The sequence below is a fragment of the Bombus terrestris genome, chromosome 11 (assembly GCF_910591885.1).
Source record: "Bombus terrestris chromosome 11, iyBomTerr1.2, whole genome shotgun sequence".
NCBI classification, from domain to species: domain Eukaryota; kingdom Metazoa; phylum Arthropoda; class Insecta; order Hymenoptera; family Apidae; genus Bombus; species Bombus terrestris.
Window position 1 is genome coordinate 17,738,208 of NC_063279.1, and position 26,589 is coordinate 17,764,796.

The 26,589-nt window shown below is 38.2% G+C and overlaps 1 protein-coding gene and 2 long non-coding RNA genes across 8 annotated transcripts; 2 read left to right on the forward strand and 1 right to left on the reverse strand.

The window, feature by feature from the left end:
• Positions 1–181: 181 nt before the first annotated feature.
• LOC100647546 (autism susceptibility gene 2 protein) lies at positions 182–25,528 on the reverse strand. 6 transcript variants are annotated; one of them, XM_020865452.2, is made up of 16 exons: positions 23,386–25,528; positions 6,271–6,456; positions 6,086–6,199; positions 5,929–5,964; positions 5,806–5,832; positions 5,671–5,731; positions 5,386–5,588; positions 4,941–5,315; positions 4,567–4,805; positions 4,379–4,489; positions 4,056–4,288; positions 3,711–3,937; positions 3,467–3,631; positions 3,106–3,385; positions 2,887–3,028; positions 182–2,813 (listed from the first exon to the last, which is right to left on the reverse strand). In XM_020865452.2, exons 1-16 carry the CDS (start codon positions 23,761–23,763, stop codon positions 1,805–1,807), a joined length of 3,786 nt encoding a protein of 1,261 aa, XP_020721111.1. In that variant the 5' UTR covers positions 23,764–25,528; the 3' UTR covers positions 182–1,804. The 6 variants fall into 6 exon arrangements, with proteins under 6 accessions (XP_020721111.1, XP_048266418.1, XP_020721110.1 ...); XM_048410461.1 differs by having other exon boundaries at positions 3,711–3,919; positions 4,379–4,492; positions 23,386–25,526; XM_020865451.2 differs by having other exon boundaries at positions 4,379–4,492; positions 23,386–25,526.
• LOC125386010 lies at positions 13,270–15,961 on the forward strand. The gene is made up of 2 exons (XR_007225823.1): positions 13,270–14,453; positions 14,526–15,961. It is a non-coding gene; the product is annotated as an uncharacterized LOC125386010 (long non-coding RNA).
• LOC125386009 lies at positions 17,880–20,095 on the forward strand. The gene is made up of 2 exons (XR_007225822.1): positions 17,880–18,020; positions 18,106–20,095. It is a non-coding gene; the product is annotated as an uncharacterized LOC125386009 (long non-coding RNA).
• Positions 25,529–26,589: the final 1,061 nt, after the last annotated feature.

Sequence of the window (26,589 nt, forward strand, 5' to 3'; positions counted from 1 at the left end):
TTAGTAATATAAGTACGTAATATGTAAGCGTAATCTCATAAAGAAATATAAAAAGTTTAAACTTTTTTGTCGTAAAGTGTAGTGGCAGTGTGTCTATTTATAAACTCGTAATATTTTTTTCTGAGGTCTTTATGAACTGTTTAAATGTTTCAGGCTTGGTAGAAGTACTAGAAACGACAGATTTGATAGAAACTATGATTATTAGACCCTTTTACAAAGAATCAATTTTAGAAAAAACCTATTCACACAAAATCCTCTTTTATACTCCTCGATATCTACAAGAACAGAATCATTGCATCACATTGCAACCTTGTATCGATGAAAAATATCTACAATTTTTAAATTGCATATGGTCGTTAATTATATAATACACATTTTTTATGGTGACTTTACAATATGAACGAAATAGTTTAAAGAGCCTGATTATTTAACAGAAGTAAGTATATTTTTGGAGGCACCAGGATTCTCGAATGTAGCCTGGTCCATGGCACGAATATTTTATTTTGTTTTTCTTCTTAAGAGAGATCTTGAATTAGCTCTCTGGTAACATAACTACGTATATGGCTGATAAATTGAGAGGACGATGAAACAAGGATATAAAACAATATTTCTTTTTCAATTTTGATAGGTACAAAATCAGAAGTTGCAATATCTCTACATAGCGTTAATTGTGTTTTTGATTAAAGCACTTTGGCACGGACAAACTGCTTTTGTATCTGTTTACTCACAAATCCTATAATTTTCCTGACAAATATAAATTTTTTTTCATTTTATTTTATTGCAAAATGTATTGCAGTAGATAGATTATCCCTGCTTATAATTTCTCGAAAAAGAATTTGATTTACAATTTGTGTTTATTATTCTCCTTATAATTACGACGAAAAATAACTGCAATACTTTTAAATAATCTTACGTTTTATACATATCACAGGAAGCACCAGAGTGCGATTCTAAATTGCATGCAAATGAAAAAGGAAAAGCGAGCTTGTGCTGCCAAAAGCCAAAGATATCAGTTTTTTTGCCCCCTCGTACGTGTTTTTTAGTATTACTCCTACGGTACAAATTAATCTCTATGGAAAAAAAGGAAACATGTAACTTTTTTTTGTTATATTATATCGATTAAATTAGGGCAACTTGTTTTACGATCGTATCTGTACGTCAGTAGTAGAGATTCGTTTATACGACGCAATAAATAAATAATTAAATAATTTTTGAGTAATGGTAGAGATCCGCTTAAGTTTGCTTTTAACTTGGATTTCTTTCTTTACGTAGCATCGTCTCGCATTCTACAATATCTATAATATTACACACGATACTTTTTTTTTGTTAACTATACGCATAGCTATCGTAATGATTAAAGTTTATATCGCTATGAACAGTCAGATCCCCGAAACTTATACAGAATCACATAACGACGTCATTATTTGTTTTCTCTCTTTTTGTGACCACATTATTTCAATAAATGCCTTAGTTTATTTGCATCGATGATTCGTCCTTTAACTTCCATCACATAATCAAGCGGAATTTCTATGGTCATAAACAAGGCATTTTTGTTAATGATCTTCTTACGAGCCGCACGAATGCATTTATTTGTTATTTTTAAATGTTCTATACGTTTTTCGTTTCTTCGCACTTTGTCAATAACTATAAATATTATATAATCTATGTACAATTTCTTTTAAATAACGCCTCTTCTCCATTAGCAAAATATCAGCACTGGGGTCTGAAAACTTTACGGAAATGCTCAGAATGCTGACCCTTTAGTGCGTTCACTTGCAGAAGCTGAGGACGCGGGGAGGATATATCATCGAGATTGGGAGGCATCCTCCTTCTTATGTATATCTGCGTGCATCAAAGCGGGCTCTAGTTGTCGCGTTGGCACCCCGGGTCCAGGTCCTGCTCTATGATGCATATGCAAATTACTTAATGGACCAGGACTTGGATCCTTGCTTCTCAAAGAATTTACTGGTGGTGGTGGATACCCGGCGTATAGTTTAGCTCTTTCTTCTTCTTCTGCTCGAAATGCAGCAGCAGCCATCAATGGATTATAACGTAATTGTTGTAAAGGATCGTAACGATAATCTCTGAAAGGATCCCCAGGCCAAGGACCTCCTGGTTGACCAGTAGGCGCAGATGGAGGTGGAAAATGTTGCATTGGATGTGCGCTCAAACCAGGGAGCATACTTCGTGGCATGGAATGCGGCGCAGGCATGCTATGCGGATGCCTTGCAAGGTATGAATGAGGATGAGGGTGATGATACCTTGTCTCAGGCAGTGGACTTGGTCCAGGTCCTGTTGCGGACACTGCTCCAGGCCCAGGACCCGGTGGCCTTGGAAGCATCACAACTTCGTCGTCTTTACTTCGTGGTTCTTCTTTCACACGTACTTCCCCACTTTCTATAGATGCAGATCCGTTTCTTAAAGGTGACCGTTCCCGACCTACAACAACGTGTTGCCGATTTTGATGAAGTAACCTTTCACGTTCCATCTCGCGTCTCTCCATCTCTCGGCGTTCTTTGTCCCTCCTTTCTCTTTCTCGTTCTGCAGCTTCCTGTTGTTTCCTCTTTTCTTCTTTTTCGCGCTCTCGTCTCTCCCTTTCACGTTGCTCTTCCCGTTCTCTTTCCTTCTCACGTCTTATACGCTCGCGTTCTCGTTCACGTTCTCGTTCACGTTCTCGTTCGCGTTCGCGTTCGCGCTCCCGCTCTCGCTCTCGTTCCTCGAGTTCCGCTCGTCTGTCAATTGCAGGTGGTTCCGGTTTTAGATTCCATGATACCGCTGTAGTTGGTGGAAATCCAGTAGAGGCTCGTTGTAATCTAAACAAAAAGAGGAAAGGATAATTAATGATTTACATATTTTTCTTGTAGAGGTAAATAATTAGATACATACCCTCTCCATGGATCGTGTACAGAACCTAGACCACCCAATGGTGGCATTTCCCTTGAAGGAGGAAAACTAGAAAGACCAGGGAAATTTGGATTCGGTGCACCAAATGTTGATGGATATCTTCCGAATGGTGACATCCCCGTTCCTAAGATAATTTCCATATGATTAATTCAGTTTACTTGTAAGAAGTGACATTTCATATATTGATCGACAATGAATTACCTAAATGTGATGCTGGCGTGGATAGAAAACCGACAGGATGAGGTGGAGGTGGTGCAGGATGCGCTGGTGGTATATTAGTGGGAAATGGTGGTGCCATTGAAGGTGCTCCTATTCCAAGACCAGTTCCTGGGGCTCCTGGGTAAAGATGACCTGGTGGTCTCAGGAGTTCTGTTTTAGTATTAGCAACACTTCCAGCCTTCGCTTCCGCTTGCTGTTTTTGTTGGTGGTGATAAATTTCCCAAGCGATACGAACATGCATTGCATTCCATTTTCCACTTTTCTGCAAGTAAATATATAAGTTGTAGTAAATACATTGAGCAATACATAAACTTTAATAATTTATATTCATTAAAAAGATTACCTTTGGTGCAAATGATGTCAAATGATTGGGAGGTACAAAAGGTGTTGAAGGTGGACCAATACCAGGATGTAAGAGACCGGTATTAAAGCCAGAATAACTAGAAAGGTTCAGATTTCCACGAAAAAATGGAGATTCAACACCTCCTAATTTCGGTATGTCCTTGAACTAAGAGATATAATGCATGAATATGATAGTAAATGATACATGCTATTCTTACACAAATATGAGGAACTATATTACATACTATAGGAGGCGGAAACAAAGTTGTCGCGGCCGTCGGTGGAAGCAGAGGTGTGGTGTGTTGATGTACATGAGTATGCTGATGTTGATGATGATGCATCTCCGTCCTAAGATATGGAGGCGGACCCAGATTCCCAACTGCGACTCCAACGTTTCTGTCTTGGGATGCCAAGAATCTATTGTCAAGCTCTCGCCTTAACAGGTCTGCCTGACCTGCGACATGAGTCACCCCTTGTTTCGGTTAGTGTCTCATTCGTTTCAAACTTTTATTCTATCTTCTTCTTTTTTTTTCTTTCTCTCTTTGTTACTCGAATCCCAAACAAAATCAAAATATAGCTTATAAACTTACTTATAAACTTACTTGTTTGAAAAAGTGACTCGGCAGAGAATGGATTAGGATTGGTCGTTGGTGGTGGCAGTGAAGGCAGTGACGTATGTGGACTGGAACTGGATACGGGAGGAGGTAAGGGTGCCGCGAACATTGGCGGAGGAAACGTGTGCATGCCAAGTGGTACTGGTGGAGGTGTTGGCCTTGGAACTGATGTTGCAGTTGCCGGAGACAATTGTGAAGTTGTGCTGCTACTGTAAATTACATATGAAAATATATAAAAATCGTAAAAATACTTGTAAAAGATAAAAGAATTACAGGAGAGGTTATGATTTCATTCATACCCAATCCATCCCTGTGGTTTGGTGTAAGCAGGTAGACTAGAATTGGCTGGAGAAGATGTGTTTGGCACACTTACAGGCGTTATGCTACCTCGACTTAGGCTACTGACGTTACTGCTATAATAAGTAACATTATTATAAGATATTTGTTACAAAAAACAATAGGAATATTTATGATTACAAGATTGTACCTATAACTATCTCTTTCCCGATTTGGACTGTGTCCACGAGGCGAATTATTGTTTCTTCCAGTCAAACTACAGGCTACCATGTCTCTATGAGCAATGGTATTTGCTGTAGTAACTGTATTTGTTATAGTAGACACACATGTTGTGGTGGCAGCGCTCAAAGGAGTATTATGATTTGTGGTATTATTTCCTATAGGCTGTTGTTTACTTATGTTAGTACATGGGGAAGCTCTACTTCCTCTCTAAAAATGAAAACGATCAGGATTAGCACTTCATTCAACTATCATCGAAACAATCGATATAATGACGATAAATATACGTAATATTTATCCAACTCAAACAAATTCTCTAGTATAATGCAAGGATATACAACTTACCACTTCTGCTCGTGAAGAAGCAGAATGGGAGGGAGATGGAACCGCAGGTGGGAGGTATGGACTGTGATTTAGAGCGGTGTATGGTGTATAAAGAGGTGGATAAGATGGTTGGGTCTGAGGATAAGCAGCCATGGGTATCGACGGTGGATAGCTAGTAGTTGTAGCTCCGTTTGATGGTGCTGCTGGAGTAACGCCTAAACTGGCTACCGCAGGACTAGTTGTATGACTCGATGAAACAAGGGGTACATTAGGTGGATGTAATGCAGGTATTGTTGTATGAGGCTGTTGGGGCAAGGAAGGAGGTGGCAGAGCAGGGGAAGCTGGCCGCTGCTGCGGAGCTATTGCACGTGGGTTTGCTGCCAACGGACTAGTCATCTGAAAATAAATTCAATCTAATGTATATCGTTCATAGTAACGAAACTCTAAATTAGAAACATTTACTTACAGGTGGTTGGGATATGTGAGGGGGTAGAGTAGGACTGGGAGGACTTGGCGCTGTTGGAACTGGTGCAGACGCAGGCACAGGAGGTGGTATAGGCGCTGGAGCATCCGTTGCTGGATTGGAAATTTGTCCACCTGTGTCTGGAGGTGAACCTCCTGCTCCGTTTGCTGGAGGCAAAACGTGTGGTGAAGATGACGGCAATTCGTCTGCAACATAAGAGTTGATTTTACAAAAATGCCAAGTATTGATATAAAACAAATGTATATTATTAATTCAAGTATTACATACATTTACGTGCAAGAGGTGGTGGGGTAGAAGATTCAAAGAGTATCGATTCAGCATCCGAGCCCTAAAATAAAGATTAATTTTTAACTTACAATTGCTTATTTGCTACTATATGGTCTTTGTAATATGGTTACTTACCTTATCGTCTTCTCCTTCACTATCACACTGTAATGAGAAGAAAAAAAGACACAAGGTAGCTATTATAACAATCCTAGACATGTAGAGAGATATAATATCTTAAATTATATTTCTGACACTTACGATATAACCTTTACCCGAACTGCAATGACTGCTAGCCTGTAGAACCAATGAAAATTGCACAAATATGAGAATTGATTCAAATGGCTAATTTGTTTAATATCATTCAATTAGAAGGAATCATAAAATATAAACTATTCATAATTATAACATTACTTACATCGCTGAGGTGGTCCCTGGAACTGTCGGCGTCCTGGCAATCCCTAGGTATACCAGGGCCATGCAATTGTTCAGATGCTCTACCACTATCGTCACTTGTACCTGCATCTAGGCCCTATAAAAATATTCAAGCACAATTAGATCATTTTTTATCTTACACTAAAACATTAATCATGAAATAATTACCTGGTTAATTGTAGATGGTGTCAGTATGGAATTGTGTGTATAATGGTTGTGCTTGAAATGGTTTTTGATGTGATGCTCGTTGTGTCTATTATTTTGTCCTATATCCACCTTTGGTTTCTCTTCCACTATTGACAGTAATGTATGTAATTTCTTGACATTATTTTTGCCAGCTAGTTTTATTGCACTCTGCAATCATAAAAAAATTTAAATTATATCTTTATTTCAAAAATCTAGTTATTCAAGAATTAAATAAAAATGGAAAATATGAATTTTATTTAATATACCAGTAAAAATGTATTTTTTAGATACATCAATAAAATTAGAAAAAGAATATAATACGCAATTAGTAATTTCAATATGAGAAATACACTTTTAATAATACAAGATTACTAACAGATTACAAAGAGCAATCCTTATTTACATGAAAACTAATGACGATGTTGCAAGTAGGTATCGTAATAAACATAATGTAATTCTAACGATAGGTTTGTGTAATCGCTAACTACACGAGCTCGGTTTAAGTTAAATTCCATTTCTGGTGATCTGTACTATAATCGTAATTATAATGAACTATGAAAGGAATATTTTTATGTACTTTCGGTATCGCTTAAACTCAACATGTACATACATACGAAGTCTGATTAACCAAGTAAGCGATTATATATTCAACACGTATGGTAAACATACCACGATTTCTGCGACAGATTTACACTGGCGTAAAAAGCAAGCTGGATAATTTATATTTTCATCACTGGAAACGTCGATGGATCGTCAGGCTCGTGAGTAAGAAAGCATAAGGCGAAGATAGATGTTGGTGCGCGCACAGTAAAAAAAGCCGTATGAGAACGCCTTTCCGTCGGTGCCTTTAAACCGCGATGTCAGTACACATTTCTGAACGGGTGGCGCTCTACCCCCTCCTTTCTGACTTTTTCCTCTCTCAGTTTCCTCTACGTGTACCTAAGTACCGTTATCGTAATAAACACGGTTTTCTTGTCGTTCACGAACAAAAATAATATCCGTTAGATGTTCGTTTGTGATACGGTTGATTTTGTTTAAATTCGAACTCCCTAAGACGGACGGGCGTTTGCAAAGATGACAGCAGGATTCACAAGCAGCACCATGTCTCGTGTGCGCGATGCAGCACACGAATGGTGGGGAGAATGAAAGAGGCAGTGAGCGAGGTACTGGTGAAGGGAGAGTAAGGGAGAGGGGGAAGAGATCGAGTAGAAAGTGGGGGTTAAAAAGAGACGAGAGGGGGAACGACGAGGAAGGCAGATGAGGAAGAGCGAGGAAGAAAGAGAAGACATTGACCGAACGAGCAGCCGCGCGACAAGGCCTCCTTTGCCGTGCCAGGCCAGCTGGAAGGAACGAAGTCTGAACCCTGACTTCTCTTTCTCAGCTCTGAGAGAGTATTACTTTCCTTTTTCGATAACCGTGTATTCACGCACGATCTTTTCTACCTTCTTCTTCCTTCTATCTCTTTCTCTCTCATCCCCCTCTCTGGTACGGTTGGGTACCAAAGAAACATGATGGGAAAAAGCCACTAGAACTCGCAGTGTAAAAAACTACCACCTAGCAAAAGCCATACTCCACCTGCGCACGTGTGCCAACTGCGAAGTGAAACCCCCTAGGACATGTACTGCGGTTAGATTACATATTGTATACTTCTGGCAGCTAGGCGAATTAATTGAATAAACCTCTATCTTATGAATATACATAGGAAAAACGTATGACAAAATATTCCTGTTTTTGATGTTAATGACCATTGATATAATATTACATTCTTTGGTGGCTAAACTATAGCCAGATAAGCCAATTATGAATGATTCTAGGAAGAACAGAACTTTTTGCATTTATTTCAATTAATTACAATAAATGATACGCATAGAACGTGATATTTGAAAAAAATTTTTCAAATTTTGCTTTATCGCAGAAATCTATGGTATTTCTTACTTTAGCATTTCTATAATATCTATAACTAATCTGAGTGTTAATCATTAATTGGAAAAAAAGAAATTTCAATTTGTACCACTCTATTGTGAGGTAATTTACGTTTTAAAATAACCATGTATACATATCCATGACAATGAAAAATTATATAAGTATTTAATAATTCTGTAATAAATGATTATTATTAATGATTATTTTGTAACGACTCGGTTTAAAAGACATAATATAAATTATATGGTAAGAAAAAAATGTTTGATTGAGAACTTTTTGAGAACTTTATGTAAATATATATAGTTTTTCTTATTGTTAACCTATTCTTAAAGTTTGCAGAAAATATGAAAGACTCGCTGTTAATATGCGTGATCTCTAGATCTCTAGATCTCTAGATCATCAATTTTATCTTAACGTCCTTTTTATAACATTAAAAATTTTTTCGTTTGTTGAAGCGAGACTGAGACAGGAATATAAAAATTCAAAAACCATAATAGGAGTAAATACGTATTTAGATAACGAGTTCTTTTAGTTTAAAGGAGGTAAAGCAGTGTTTGGCAGTCCGGGAGGCAAGGTTCCTCGACACGGGATGGGTAAAGGAAGGTCGTTCCCGGACGTACGGACGTTCCACCGGTCGGCTATTCCGTGCTTTGGCTAGCCGGCTACTAAACTCGTTCGTACAACGTTGCCACGTCTATCGTTCGGTGTTGACACGATCGGACTCTAATTCAGCTACTGGCTACTACTCACAATTCGCATATACTCGGTCGCGACGTTAATGTGCGAGACTCATATGCACATGCGATTTCAACGAATGGATGATTTTAAATGAATTGCCTTCTACGCGTTATCTCAATCGCTATGTCATTTTGATTCATCCATGCGGTATATCTGATAAATGACAGATAGAAAAAGACAAAAAAGCATTTTTTTTTGTGAATAAATTAAACTTATGGTCGTCTTATTTTGCGAAATTATCAAAGAAGTATCTAATTATCTTATTATTATACTACATTATTTATATATATTTTTGTTTTAGGAGTAAAGTAACTTGAATGCCGATGCACACAACTACCTGAAGTTTGACCATTGTTAGGAAAACAAAAGTGAAGCGTCTAGTCAAACAAATATGTCTGCTTTCATGCAAAGTATGTAGTTGAAGTAGGTTCGAGTTAAAGGAAATTTACGTAAAACGGGAATTAAGTACATTTGAGATACATTCTTAAAAGCTTAAAAAGTATGTTTATTATTGCGAACTATGGAATAATGTAAGTATTTTGTTGCGCATTTTTAGAAAAAATTGATGACATGTAAATTCTCACACTGTCATTGAAAATTCATTAATAGAATGTTTTCCATTTCAATCAAAGCAGTGACAGTGATATAAAATATAAAATATTCAAAACATGTGATTTGAAAGTCAATTTTTTTGTAAATATGCATATTCAAGTGTTTATGAGATAAGTTATTTGCTGAGTATACGTTACGATGCATTTCAATGAAATGTCAACGCGGGAAACACGACTTCAATTCAATCAAATATATCACGAGTTGGCCTTTACGTTTGACAACAATGTTTCTTTTTTGGCGGGCATCACTAGCGCCGTGAGATTAAGTATTCTGCTCCGCTCTCGTTTGTAACAAGCGGATAATAACAGTCATTCGGACATCTGTTTGACGAAAATTTCGGCTGCTTGCCAGTACCAAATTGACGTGCTGAGCGTGAAACGATGTTGGCCGTCGTCCAAAAATTATCCGAAAGTAAACATGTATCATGGCACGGCATTGTTTATATTCTCAGTTACCGTCTTCGCGTTTTCTTTTCGCGTTAATTTGTTAATCCTGTCGAAACAATTTTTTTTTTTACATTATTAGTCGCCACATAGAAACTATCATTTCTAGTCGACCACTATACAATTATGTTGTAAAAGAACGTTGTAGAAATGTATAATAAGAACAAAATTACTTATTACTATTTTAACAAATTCTATGAAAAGGTAGGAAAAGTTATAAACAAAATTTTGTATCTTTAACAATTTCCATTAAGTATTTCTTACGATATTAAAAGATTACATTGCGCGTGTTCACAATATAGAGATTTGTAAATATGACGGTATCGAACGACTGTTCAACGAATAAGAACATGATTAATTCTCGTTAGGTGAGATTCTTATCGTCGATGATATACGTACATGTTTTAATATCAGTAAGTGAGACTGTCGAACGGAATGCGGAGTCAAAAAAGTGCAGTCGGTGTTTAGTGTGGGTGTCTATGTTTTGTCTAGTTGTTACCATACCAATAAAATGAATTTACTTCTACGAAAACAAAACAGAACAGAAAGAGAACGGCGTGGATGGTGTCGAGTAGAAAAAGAAGAAGAAAGAAAAAAAGGGAGAAGAAACTAGTGGCAGTAAAAAGATTTATAGTGGTGTAAATACAGCGGTAAAGCGGCCATCATTCGGCCACGTTGCAAGATTATTTTCAGACGCAAATATTTCTCGCGATTTACATAGTTTCCATCATTTTTGTTCGACGGACATGTTCTACGCGCAGTTTTCGAAGGTACGCGTAATTCAGATAATTTGAGAATAAGTGCCGGCATTATTCCGATGTGCAATGTTTATTACGGATAATACCATCCATGATAGCTTCCGCGTGAAAATAATTACAGTTTAGCTAGACATAAGGAAAAAAGAAAGAAAAGCAAATCGAAAAATTTATCATGATAAAGCGGTTACAGATTTAAGATCGCCTTAACTTTCTTTCCCCAATACCAATAATAGAGAAACGGATGATTACTTTTACGAAGCACTTCCGCTTCTTCTCATTCGTACTTTTTGCATACTTTTTGCGTACTTCGGGCCTCTTCGCGTACTTAATCGTTTCTCTCTTTCTCCCTTCCGTTTCTTTTTCAAAATTTCATTCGATAAACTTGTCACGATTCAACAAATATGTGGGACAAGTTATACGTCGAACAACTATATAATCACGTCCACTCGATCATATGTTTTTCTTTCCTTTTCTAAAAGTATGAAATTGCAGATATTGATTACGTTTCAAGTTGAGGTTTTTTTCAATTGCAGCGTGATCAACAAAACCGATTAATTCGAGACACAGCGAGAGATCTGAAAGTAAAGCGTTCACCTTCCTTCGTGTTCAAATTATATCGAGAAGAACTGGGTCAACTCGCTGTGCAGGTGCACGACTGTGTTTCGTCCATCATCGATACACATCCCTTTTGTCGTTCCCGTATCGATTCGCGAGCGCACACGAACCCTTTATGTTCAACGTCTTTTTGCTTTTTTCTTCGTACCGTCTGTGCTCCAAGAAAGTATTTATACATAAAAGATAGCTGGCACAAATATTATACTAAACATAAGAGATTTATGAAATAAGAGAAGTTTATTAGGTAATACATGTAATAATTGGAAATGGAAAGAATTAAAAGATAACCTCAAAGGATATGTACAGTGTCTCGTGTATGCAGGATTGCCACTACATAAATAGTAAATTTTACACAGGTTAACGAGCAATTTAAACTGCTTCGAAATTAATCTATCCGACATGTATCTGAAAATGAACCAAGCTAATCGAACGAGATAAAAATGTAAATGCAAATCTTCACGCTGTGCCGGGCAGCGTTTTATTTAATTAAGAGCATTACCGTCCGAAATCTCGTATTGATGTTGAAATCTACCAAAAAGCGGCACAGACATGCGAAACACCTATACACTGGGATACGCAATACATGGCCGAGTATTTTCCTGTTTATTATTAAAATATTCCGCCTCGTTACGTGACGGCTGATACCAGGTTGTGGTGTATCCTGTGATGCAGTATATGATAGAAATTATTTCGTCGCTAATCGAGTGAATTACATATTGCCTTCGAGTGTTTCATTAATTACCGTAAATCGAGCGACGTAAAATAGTCTGAAGCACATCCGCGATCCAATGAAATTTCACGTATCCCTTTACGCCATCTTTCTGCCAGCGAGCACATTTAAAATCAATCTGTGTACCGGTTCAACCATAAATCGCATATCGATTTTCGTAGCCGTAATTCGATCAAAGATCCCTGTTTACCCTGCGCGATATGCAACGTTCATTCGATTAAAACGAGCGAGGCGTGTATATCATGAGCAACAACGTTCTAGATATATAGAGAAGGCGAAAAGCGAAAAATAAAGCGAAGAAAAAGAAGAAGTTACGCAGAGTGAATGAAATTCGTCGGCAACCCCACTCTGCCTATGAATGCACACATACGCGAAACAATTGTTTCGCACAGTGTCAAGGTAACGACGCGAACGGTATCGCTGAGCAATTATAAACGTGGAAAAAAAAAAAAAGAAAAATGAAAAACAGATTGTATGAACAGGTAACGAAAAACAAGAAAGAGAGAAACGTTTGAAGGTAAAAAAGAAAAGAAAAATTAGGTCGCGAGTCAGTTTCGCTCGATTGAAGTCGGTTGATATCTGTCTGTCGTGCGCGCATCGTCGAAATTCGCCCGTCGATTTTCACCAGTAGTGAATATATCCGCGAGAAGAGGGGTGGCCCGAGCATTACCGGTTGAACTCTCTGTTGACGGATCACGTGGCAGAATTCAGGCATCTCCGTTGGCACCGGCAGCCGAGCTGATTTATTGAGTGGCGTGGCATTGCTGACCTCACTCTCGCTACGGCTAACGACACTAAGAGAGCTCTTGGTAATCTGCCGAATGCCAACGATATCTACCCAAGTCGAAATTATATGCCCGTGCAACGGATTTAGCTCATTCAGCTACCGAATCTCTCTCTCTCTCTCTCTCACTCTCCCTATTAAAATTTTTTTTTCCTCTCCCTAAAGGCTTTTTGATTTATTTACAAAGTCGTGGCTTCTTTCGTCACATCGATCATTAAAGAATTGAATATTATGACGCAACAGATGATTTCTTGTTTGAAAATTGGACTGAAAGTTTTGTAAAAGATACGTATGACTATTCTGAATCGAGTAAATTAATTTGTACTGTATTGGACAACTGGAATATTTTTGGAGCATACCAAGGAACGAATACTCTGAGAGTTTTACACGAAAGATTAAGTCATGCGAGTAAGTAAGTTTTATCAGCGAACAAATACATGTTCCTCGCTCAAACCTGTTTCCAGCTCCAAATTATTTTTTCGAGGGGTCATCAGCGCGTGTAACAGCGTACGACAAGTGATTCGCTATAAATCAACGTTCACAGTTTCACAGAGTCACATTAAGGCCACTGGTGATGTGTCAAGTATTATTTGTAAATGATCCTTATAATAGTCAGTTACAGTAACTGGCTCCGGTCAAAGGATTATTGGAGCACAAAAATGAGCTGTAACTTGGAAATAAGGTCAAATAACTCACAGGTTACAATATACGTATTACATTGTACGATGTAGTAAATTAAACGTAAAGAGCATCCTCGATCCGATGACGTATCGTTTGTGTATCTCGAGTCCAAGAATAATTGTTGATTACGTATAAAGATAATCAACACATTCCTAATCAGTGCTCGATACGTGTACGTGTACATAATACATCCTTTTCAATGAATATGTAGTTAATCGACAAACCTCGATGCTCTCTACCATTGTAAGAAAAGAAAAGTTACACGAAATGAGTCTATTTCTAAATAGAAATTTCGCTCGATCATCGTTGTAAATATGTAATGAGATTATCGTGAAACCATTGCGACCAATGAACTTGTTTTATTGTAACCGTACACTATACATAGAAAGCCACGTATATATTTACACGTACCCATTGTATGTACAATTGTGTTGTCGTGTGAAAAGACTGTTCTTACGTAACGAACTCGGCAAGCTCGACGTGACACTGACCTCACTCTAAATCCATAAGTGGCTGTTAATTATCGATTGGCAACGATTTCAACGATTTCACCAATGGAGGATGAGAGCACAACCGAAGAAGGGTGAGATGAAGGAGGATGGGGAAAAGCCAATACACAGAGTGGCCTGCTAATCAGTCCGCTCCGATATCGCAATATGTGGGATACGCTCGGTTGATTTTCAACACGACGAGTTTACCCTAACGTAATTAATGTCCGTCGTACAATGTGACGTGTAACGACAAATTCGAACCACGTCGCTATTCATAGAAAGAGAGAAGAGAGAGAGAGAGAGAGAGAGAAAGAGAGGAATGAGAGGAGAAGAGAGTAGGAAAAAAAAAGATTACCGGCGATCATGTGCACGGTCTACAAAGTCAACGCGGTGTGTAGCACGTTTTTAACCGAATCAATTATAAATAAATGTTCTCCTTTTAAGAGCGTCGTGTATTTTCAGATTCCATTCACTCATCGTACTTCCATGTCCCGTGAACGAGACGAACGGCTTGCCTTCCCATAACGGTCTAGATGAATTTATAACTAAATGATGCATCAGACACACAAATACAACGAATACATCGTGCCCGTTTTGTAATGGTCTAGAGCTAGCAGATCTTTAATTGCTGGCTCGTAGACAGAATGTGACCCGATTGTGTGCGTTACAGCGACCTTTCGAGGCGCCGCGGTTGATTATAGGCCGCTCAAAATAATTAATCGATCGTTTACTTTGATTATATCATTCAGATATATTCGTCTGGAGAACTTTGATGTATCTTAAATATCAGAACTGAATTTAAGCAATTTGACAGATATCACCTTGCCATTCAATTTTTTCTTAACGAATAGCATTTAAATTATACTTCAAAATTATCCGACACTTCGGATTTTATTTTCAGATGTATCTTAAGCGCAGGGAAAAAATGTCCTGTATTCGAACGAAAGGATATTGTTAGCAAAAGCTCAATAGTCATACGATTTTAAGAGTGTCTCAAAACATATACTGTTCGCTTCATTTAAGCAACAGTGGAAGATTACTTCGAGCAATGCAACCGAACACGAGGCGGATAGGCGAGAACGGTGTAGGATACACGTTCGTTTCAGAAGCGAGCTGTGTATCATCATCATCATGCGCGGTCGAGTGGATCATTTTTCATTTATGCGCGCCGGATAATGTGTATCATTGAATATGTCACTAATTGCTCGACAGGAGGATAAACATTTTTTGCGGAGATAAATTAAACGGTCGCGACGCTGGACAAGATAATTAAGTATTACGGTATGGTGTTACGTATGTGATAATAATCTCGCCACATGTCGACACACTCTTTTCCTGACCCGACCCATCGGTTCTTTCTCTCTGTCCTTCTCTCGTAGCCGAAGAACGTAAGGGCACGATCAGAGGAAACGACGACGACAACAGCGGCGGTCAGCCTCCAGTCAAGAGAAGGAAGGGAGAAAACACGTCGGATAAGAAAGAATCTGTGGTAAGGACAATCACCCGGGAGAGGTCGAACGATCCCTGTATGTTGCGAGACGACGAAAAAGTCCAAAAGGATTTCCCCGCGGCGCAACCAGGAATTTGAAAAAGAAAACCATCGACGCGTGCATTCCCGATTCAGAGGATTTTTCAAAAGCTGGCAACGCACGTTACACCGAACCTCCGAACCATGTGCTTTTGTGTTTATGACGAAGAAATTTTATACGCTCAAATTAACCTGCGGATTTCGTCCGTCTCGTGCACGATGTCTAGCGTTTTGTATGTTCTCGATAACAAAAACTAAATTTTTCCAATTGTTTAAAGCTCGCTTAAAGAGACGAGAAAAAAGTGACGTTTGACTAATCTTTAAAACCGTAAAGCGAAGCAGCGTGTAGAAACTAATTAGCATTCTATCATTGGAAATGAGCAGTTGGAAGAATATCATAGAAAATATGAGCAATCTGGCGGATATTTCAGATTCATCCCAGGTCAAAGCGTTGGTAATAGAGCATTAAAAAGGTTCTGGTTTTTATTCCCACGGCTTTTCATAATTAGTCGTCGTCGTCGTCGTCTGCCGGAATAGCGATGCATATCTCGCTCTCCGCTAATTGTTTGACACCGAATCAACATCCTACCGTGGCGTTTACATTTCAAATCGCCTTACTCGTAGCTCCCGGGAGCAGATAACAAGGTATCTAGTAACGCGAGTACCAAGCCTGATAATTCATTTACTACCAGGTAACGATTTCTCACATTTAATTGGCAAAGGATTGTGCTTTGCTAATAGAGTGAGAAAAATTTGGCTCTCAAATTGGCTTCTAATTAGACAGAAAAGAAAAGAAAAGAATAGAAAAGATGTACATAAAATATATAGAATAAATACGGATGAATACATGTATCGCGTTACGGTCGGACAAGATTGGTAAGCGAAGATCTGGTAAGCATTTCCTGCTAAGCGTTGCGCAGCTTACAGCTGTTCTGCACCGTCCAGAAGCTCAGGTTGGAGCGCGAACTCGTTCAGGAACAAGAGGGACCGGTTTAAGCGGTTTACATCGCGGCTACTTTCTCCGTGACAATAACAATGCACTTTGTGCTTTGATAATGCACAAGATGGACGAGTAAATAACAAGTATGCCTCCGTGAACGTCTTTTCCTTTCGAGACGAGCGTCATTGACCAAATATGTAAGGAGGGAAAAGCACGCGTTTTAATTGAATTTAAATTAAGTAATTAATTTAAAGAAAACTTCTTTTTATCGTTGTTCGATTTCTAATATGAAGATAGGAGATAATTTATTAAATACGCGAATTAAGCAATTACCCAATCAAACGAGGTGATTATATCACTTATAATCATGCGTACAACTATGTCATTTTCAGTAGCGTAGTTTCAGTAGATAAAGCGAAGCAGGAATCAGAGTAGCGAATCTTACTAGAAATTCCTCGAGCATTATCATATCTGTATCATTAACACGTTGGATGTCATGGGGGTCACCAGTGACCGGCGCACCAAGATTAGTAGAAATACATAATTTGAACAAATGTCAATAGTTATACCTTTTGTATTATTACCATCGTTACTACAATGATGTGACGAAATTGATGCAGTATAAAACATATAAAAATAGTTTTATTTGTACATGAAATATAAATCTACTGTGTGCGCTTCCTATTAGTGGCTGTCGAACATGGAAAATCCCGCTTTTACCTTAGTGACTAATAGCCCTAAGGAACGTTTCGACTCGAAAGATATATGATGGCAATTAAGGGTCTTGACAGTAAAGTAGACAATGCTAAATCTTGTGACGGTTCTTCAGAATTATTGCGGTTTCGAATAAGTATGACCGAGGGATGGATTATGGTAGGTCCCGGGACGTAACAACATAGAACTGTTTACCATTATTATTTAGAATTATTTCTACATATTTACAATTAGCATTAATTTATATACATTTAGCATTATTTAAAATTATTTAGCAATGCGAAGAGACAATATGAGTATACACACCGTAATATACCTCATGTAGGTAATATTTCAACATTATATGTATCGCATAATAAAAAATTCATTGTATCGCCAAGGCCAAGCTTCGTAAAACTGGCGTGACATTCAACCTGTTAATAATAATATGATCAGCTGATATGGGTGAAGCGAGTGCTATTTTTGCTAAGAATAATTGCATATTGTGACTAAAATCGCTTATAGTAAGAAACAATAACAAGCGTAGAAAATTTGCATTCGTTACGTGTCGAGTTCCTTTTTCTGTGTTTTTCTTTATTTTCTTCTTTGTGCGTGTCTTTCTGTTTCACGATTGCGGCGATTTATACCCGTGTCGTTGATGTTTCAGTTCGAGCCACCAATTGTCTTCGTTTCGTGATTCTGACGCAGCGTACAAACTACCATTGGGATGTATGTTATTATGAAACAGGCGAATGAGTAATAAATGAGTAAACCGGTGAGAACAGCCGAGCAAATGGTAAATATTAGTGATTCATGTTTACAAACAATAAAGATCCGCTAAATGGTATTTTTTCGTTTTGTTATTTTCTTTCATTTTTCAGGTAGAAAAGAAGTTTACTCATCAGGTAGGAAGAAAATGGGAGACGAAAAGGTCAAGCTATGTCAACACTTTTTCTCCACGTTATGCGATCTGTACTTTGCCCAAGAATGATCAACAGGCCGTCTTCAGAGTCTCTTTTTCAACTGCCAGTCGGAGTTCCTTTATGCGATAACAATACCCTTAATAGCGTAAAAAATAGACTTAGATAATTCGACAGTAGTTTGCATGACGAACTCGCTAAGAGAATACAATGTTCCATCGCTATTGTCTCTACGATTCGTACGTGACACCGCGGCAGTTTGACCTCTGAATACAATTCTGCCGCTGTGATTTCCGAACGAATAGTTGTTTTCATTTAAAAGAGACCAATAGGACAATGAATCATAATGTACATTATGCTTCGATTTCGAAACATTGCATATGATGACCCTGTTATTTTCCGGCGACTGTGTTTGATTGTTCCACGATTATTTTTATAAAAGCGGCTGGCATAATGTTTCATTTCATAGAACCAGCAGGTTTAATTTATCAGCGTTCCAATTCTCATTGATACGATGGCAAATGTCAGTTCGTTTATACGCAGGTTTCATGATTGTTTATCGACAATTTCATGATTTTTTATACATACATGTGTTATCCGTTCGAAAATGAAACGAATAATACGTATTTAGGAAGAACCATTACATCATTATGATTTCGCGATGAAAGCAATTGGAGGTCATCTACTGATACGGTAGAGAAGCAGAGATAATAGTTTTTTTTCCCCGAACAATCTGCATCGCAAATGATCGACGATGTCTGTTTGTTTCGCATTGGGAAACAGTGTTATGCTTTGCAATTTGCGCGAAGGAAAATGGTCAAAACGCGATAGGCTGGTCGACCGGTTGATATTGCTGCTTTTATTTATCAATGAAAATTATAGCTCGTTAACGAAGACGAGCGTGTCAGTCGAGTTGGTATCGCAGTGTACGGTAAAAATAGCGATTAGCGATTGCGTCCGCGATAAATCATGATAAAAGGTGCTATGTAGTGGCGTGAAAGAGCTTTCGCTGCCTCGTAGACGCAATGTAACACCACTAACGTTGCTTCTTTTTTTGGCTCACGCCGACTACAGATAATAAGTTCGATTTATGTTCACTTCGATGTATCGTCGATAAGGCTCTGCGTAATTAAAGCCTTCTATTTCGAAATAATCTTGATTGGCGTACACCAGCCTTTTCCGCCGTACTCGAACTCGTTTTCAAACGGCGTTTATGCTTCAGTAATTTCAATCATATTTTCCAGATTATATACCTTGTTCCAAATACCCGCCTAATTGTGCGAAACAAATCGTATTTTCGGCCAAAATATTTGTATATTTCTAACTTAATTATGAAATGCTATGTCTCAATTATTTTTATTTTAATCGCTTCTAAGAATAGCTCTTCGTTATTCGTACTTTTTGATAATCCCCTAACATGGACAGATCAAGATTATTCAAAAGCAGATTTCAGTTTGTTTGAAATGGATATTACATTAACCCATTAAAGACCAGTGGTGCATTAAGACTACATTTCATAGGCGATCTCTTTTCCAACCAATTTACATCATTGAATTGAATTTTTTAACATTGCGGTTACCAGAAGGAATTCCAAGGATTTGTTTAATATTATTTAGCGTAATATAATGTAATATTAATTAAATAATTAACGCCGTTTCTTCCTTCCATCTAGATTTATCCTTTTATAAAGTTTAAAGAAATTGAAATACTTATAGCATTATGATAAATTACACTTTCTTATATAATGAAATTTTATTGTGGTCTTTAATTTATACAGTGGAACTCTGTAAACATCTGTTATTCTAATAACAGTATAATATCTTGTATTTTAACAAAACCATATGTTGACTATCTTATTTACAATTTTTATTAATACTATGTTTACACATCTGTTATGCATTGTTTCGCAGCTTGGCCCTTAATAGGTTAATAAAATCATATTGTTCAACAATCTAAACTGAAATATTCAATTTCTCAGTATAATATAACAAAGATATTTCAGGGTTAATTATGTACAATATATATTTGAGTAATATATTATAAAAATGGTTTTGTTCTTCTGAATCGTTTAGACGTATTTGGTACTGGGTAAATCTTATCCATTCATATATTTACTCTGCATAGCGATAAGATTTGCAATTGAAAATTTGTTTTCGAAAATCTCCTTTTTTCAAAGATAAATTTCAGTTTGCACAGCGTTGATAATCGAGAATTGGTCCTTGTACTTATTTGAACTGCTCGCGAAGTAGCACACCGCAAGATTCCAAAGAAACGCGCGCTTCTCAAACTAAGGAGTTGATCTAAAAAATTGAGCCAAACATCAGATTACATATAGATATAAATATCTACAAGGAAAAGAAAAAAACAAAGAAATATTATAAAATATTTTTATCATAGAACATTATCATCTTGAGCGTCCTCCGAAGTGTATATTTATAATCCATGAACTTGTAATTACTTTGTATCATGTATACGTGGTATCTCTTTCATCGTCAATGCTTGTTTAGCGCTCCTGAATCGATTGGAAACACGATCCTCTAATTATTTTACCCGGCACGCAGTTGTTCAAACGAAAATTGCACCGTGGAAAGAGTTAGAAGTGTCTCCCGCAATGTCGGATATTAAACCACAACATCGGGTTTCATGTTACTTTCATCAAGGTCTCCTATTCGTCTGATGCAAATTTATGTCCGAAAAAGGAAGTAATACAACTATGACTTTACTAAAGCTCTAACTGTATCATTATCAGCTTTCAAAAGAATTTATCATTTTAAAGCATAAACTAGATGCTTTAAAAGGTGGCGCAAAGTGAACGACAAATTTTTAATAAAATAATTAGAAAATGGAAGCAGTGGGAAGCATTCGTTCAATTTGCAGTAAATATCGGTAGATGGTCAAACTTATTAGCGAATACTATATTGTTAGAAAAATAATGGAATGCTTAAATACTATTTTACTTATGTAATAGAGCAGAAAGTGTATCAGAGCTAGTAAAATTTGTTGGTACAATAAGTAATAAGTAATCTAAGTAAAAGTCTAATAAGTAAAATAGTTCCTTACAATATGTTGTTACGTACCTACTATTTTTTTCTTCACAGCGGTAAAATAAGCAACATAGTACGGAACGTAAAACGTTCATAAATTAATCCCGTCGAATCAACGTAGCAAAGTTAAACGCTCAACCCTTTAATTGCACGAGTTGGCAATTTGCTCTAATTGGTTTTTATTACTCTTTTCGAGCAATATTTTTTGGCTCGTCGAACAATATTGCCCCGACTGCTAGATGAATGGGAATAATGAAATTTTTAGAAAACTCTTTAGCTTTGATATCGCGAGGAAAATCTTGCCTCTATATATTTCGATACATATATATTTAGATGATTTTCCTTCTCTTTTTTTTTTAGGAATATTTCAAGGAGTATGTTTGTAATTTAACCATTTTAAAGAAGGTGACCTACAACTTTCGAATATATAACATCCATAACCGTTATAGTGAAAAGAACAGTTGTTGTCCGAGCGAAGCATGTTAATGGCAGCCATAAAACTGTTCAAAGGTTCATAGGTGCAAACGAACAAACTATAAATTGCCTTAACAGTTCTTAAACATCGCTATTGTGTAAACAACAATAATCTTACAATTACATCCAAAAACCAAAGGCAAAAGAGATAAGATAAAATTGGTCAATTAACACAAGAACCATGTACTCAATGACCAATATATTAATGTATTACTGTATAAGACTTATAGCAAAGAAATTAAAACGTAGGATGAAATACTATAATTGTATAAGAAAAATAAGCTTTTATCGCTTTAAACAAGCTATAAACAAGCTTATGAAGAACTACTCAAATATATCAAAATCAACGACTTTAGGTTTATGATATGAAAAATTATGAATTGGTCCATTTGATGATCCTGGCGATTCCAATATTAGGAACATGTAAACGTTCAATGTCATTAATATTGCATATATATATGTATATCGTATGTTGTATACCATGTACGCATAAAAACTTGCTATAAGCAATGTAGAAGGTAAAAAAAACAGAAAGAAATGAAAACGACATTGTACACGATAGGTCGAGCAAAGTTTACGTATGTCTGCACGCGCGCACGCAAGAAACATGACAATCCATCAGCGGACAACATTGCTAGTGAATCAGTGGACACAGGTGAGACTAGAGTATACCCACTGATCGTGAATATTACACATTAAATAAGAAAGTATTGCAGTATTAAAAGATAGCGTAAAAGTCAATACATTAGAAACTAATGTTGTTATTAAAGATGTAGGTACTAGAGTGCTTGAAGTACTTTATAATACGAGTAAGTATTTATCATCTTCCTCCTTTAATCTAAATCCATTAAGAATTAACGTAACATTTCACTTCATTTTGGAAAAGAATACACTTGAAAATTAATTAAATACATATGAATCTAATTGATGGTTGACGTTTATCGTAGATGATATTATTATGATCTTTTGTACAAAGTACAATATCAAGGCGTATTTGGTACGAATACTTGTTAGCTTGTTGCAGTGGTAAATACTATGAATGTAGTAAATAAACTAAAGTGAAATCAAAATAGCTTATTACTGATATCATGTACTGATATCCACTGTGTTCATTCGCAAACTCAAAGAACTAATTAGTAATTACATTAGTGGTAATTAATTGGTTACATTATTACTAATTACAATTATTGGTAACAAGTATTTCTTGATGTTGTACAAAAAATCATTATATCGATCAATCAGATTCTTTACTTCAAAAACAAAATCTTTAATACAATTTCCTTTTTTTTTTATTTTCGTCTTATATATCACAACTTACGTATATCATAATTTTCAGATTACACAGTATATACTTGTCTTCTACTCTTATTATCTCACACAATGATAAAAATTACTCGCAACATTATAAACACCTGAGGGAAAATGGATAGCCATGTAAAATCCCGACCTTTTTCATTCTCTCAGATATTCGAAGAACTCGAATACCTAATGGTTTGAACAGTAATACCTTTAGCTGCTACATACTAAATAAAAAATGAATCGAAGATATTATGGTATTACTAAATCAATAAGACTTAATAAAGATTTAATAAATAAACTTAAAAGCTGTAGGTAGAAATTCGAATATAAAGCAAAGTATAAATATAGAAAAAAAATAGAGAGAGAGAGAGAGAGAGAGAAATAAAGGAAGAAAAGAGAAAAAGAGGAATGTTGTTGAACTCACCTCAAGTTCTTCGTAGGTGCGGAAGGCGAGTATGGCAAAGCCGTCGATAATGTCCTCTTCGAAGGGAGGCTCCTTCTGGTTGGCAGCCGCGAGGGAAGACTTCTTACGAGGCCTCGGGGGTCGCGGTGGCCTGGGCGGTCGAGAATGGCTATCACGAGGATGACCGGTCCTGGCGAGTCCGAGGCCAAGACCGGCAGCGGGGTCCTCGTCCTCGCCGCTGTGGCTGTCCTCCTCGTCGTTCGGCCGTTGTCTCGTTTGTTGTTGCTGTTGTTGCTGTTGCTGCTTCGCGCTCGCCAAACTCTCCCTTTGCGCCAACATACGCTGGGCTCGTTCTCGTCTCCGATTCCTCTGGTTCCGTTGTTTCGCCTCGATCTCCATCTCGAGGCAGACGTCCTGTTCTCGTACGAGAGGCCGTTGTCGCGCCCCGCTATACGAGAATATCGGCACGTCCACCAAGACACCTCACGATCGAGGTGCCCTTAATAATGACAGCGACCAGAACCACGACGACGACGACGATTCAGCTTGCTCAATGATTCCTCGACAGAGGAACAAGCCGGGAAATAAGTGGAGACGATTCGTGAACGACGATGATGAACAAGTAGAACTGGACGAGAACGACGACGATGACGACGACGACGTGAACGATGACAACCGTTGTATTATCGTGGTGTCGTCGAGCATTCTATCTATGGTCGTCTTTAATGTAGTTTTACCATGAGAGGAAGAGAGACCATTAGGAAAGACGGCGAAAGTATAGAATAATAAGGGAACGGTAGAGAGATGGAAAAACAGAGAAAACAAGAATAAATGAATAAGAGGGACACTGATGGAGCGATGGAGAAAGAGGGTAAGGGGGGGTAACGGAGAGGCAGTGGAGAGAGCGCGAGTAAGAACACACACTGCCTTTTGGATATACACTCTCACAAGAAGACAAGACAGGACGTTTACCGACGGGACACACGCATCTATAACACTCTCGGTTCGATTCCCCCGTTTCTTCTCGTATTCCAGGAATCAGTTCTATAGATGCGAGAGTTCTATAGAATGAGAGTTAACGAGTGAAAGAGAGAGAAAGAAGAGGGAGAGAGTGAGAGAGAGAGAGAATTTTCGTTAGTAAAAGACGTTCACACAGGCGGTCACACGGTGTCACATCGATCGCGTTGCCGAGGAAGAGGAGAGACTCCGATGTGCGTGGCGAGGAGGTACACGCGAAACACGCACGCACAGGGCGGACAACGACGACGAAAACCGTAGGTGAAACACCGAACAGCGAAGAGGCACACTGTCCACTAAACGGAACACTATCATCGACGAACAACACTGTGCAATTATTAAACACGAATCACAGGCATGCTCCAATAGCTCCAATGTATTTATTAATATATATATTCCAATGTATCGAGTCGTTCCATTCAAGTCGTTTCTTTTTCGCCATGATCATCACACGATCATCGTATCATCGTATCATCCTTCTTTCTACCTTTCTCCTCTTCCTCCACGTCGTCGTCGACGACGTCCACCAACACCAGCACCAACACCACCAGTAGCACTGCCGGCTTTCACGAGCTTTCGTCCCTGTCGTGCCCGACCAAAGGAAACGTTCACGTCTCAATGGCACGTATTATCGTTTCCCGATGGTGCCTCCACGAGTCGCCGTGGCTAGAAGTACCCTGCGAGGGCACGAAGTACACCGATTGTTTGGAATGGCGGATCGAACGGGCACGCACGGTTGCCGCATCGTGTGGTAAAAATGGCCGCGACCTGCCCACACCGTGCTCTACGGTCTCGCAACTCTTTAACGTCGCCGTCACGGGACGATGACGCGTATCCCGCACTGCCACTCTGGATACATCTTCGATACGCAGCCACGGACACGAGCTAGGGAAAACGACCAACCTAGCACACGCCCCGAATTACGCGTGGACGATGCGATCTATCCTCTGTGCGCTGCTGCTGCCTGTTCTTGCTGCTGCTACCCACCGCGACTATGCATTTCTGTCATTCGTCTATCTGTTTCTTTCCCACTCTTCCCCCTTCCCTTCTTTCACCCTTCCACCTCTGCCCCTTTTACTCCCTCTATCTTCTTCCTGCTTTAACTACTATTTCTCTCTGAATACAACGACCGAGAACATGGCGTACCTATGCTTCCAAGACGAACATATGAACAGAAATACGTTCGATGTGTTCTGTTGCCTGGGGTCGTGCCTCTTACACCATTATATTCCCCCCTCTTTGGCTTCTTTGTTTCTAGATACTTTTGGTTTGTCACTAGACCGCAACAAGTAGCGCCGTCTATACGGATTGAAGATGATCCTTTATTTGATAGTGCATCTATGTGTCGTTCGTTGGCGCCACATGCTGCATATTATCTTCGTTGGCGGGTAAAAGAATCGATTCCGAAGTTTTTATATCGAACATAGCAATTTACATGTTGTTTGTAAATGTATCGTATATTCGAGAAAGTAGAGAATAAACTAACAAATACGAGGTAATAAAAATAATGATCAGTAGTCCATCTTTGTTTTCTTTCGGTGTCAAGATGTAGACGACGATGTCATTTCAGAATGTTTTTAACAACAAAGAAATTGGAACAGCTATTACTGATCTTGGAGCATTCGATACTCGCTTTCATGTGATTTCTTTAGATGGACAATTACCATCGATGGATAATTAACACTTTACTAAGAAAAGTTAGTTTGCTCATATCCTTTCATTGACTTTCACTATCTCACTGTGATATATTTGAAATCAATAAACCATTTTATCTCTAATTTAATCAATAATTTCTTGTATCATCTTCATCCTCGTACAAGCTTTATCGAATGAAAATTTTTATTCTGCAGTAATATCACAATTATACCCAACGAAGGAAACGGTAGAAATTGTCGTTCGTGGAAAAAGTCACCGCTGGATCAACGCATTAGGCCGCACCTGCAAAGGCGCGCCTCTTTTGAACCAGTTCACGGGACCAATTACGCCCGCTCCGCAAACATGTCCTGTTGATTTTGTTGGGCCGCTTTTGGCGATGGCCACGTTTCCAAATCCATATAGGTAAGCTTGCCCCGACTCGCAACTGACGTGGGCCGCCTTCTTGCTTACCTACATACATGAAACATACATACGTCGTGTTGCGTACGGCTCGTCCTCCCGGAAGAATAATTCGAGGTCGATCAGGTGGATTTCCATACTATCATGGTTCTG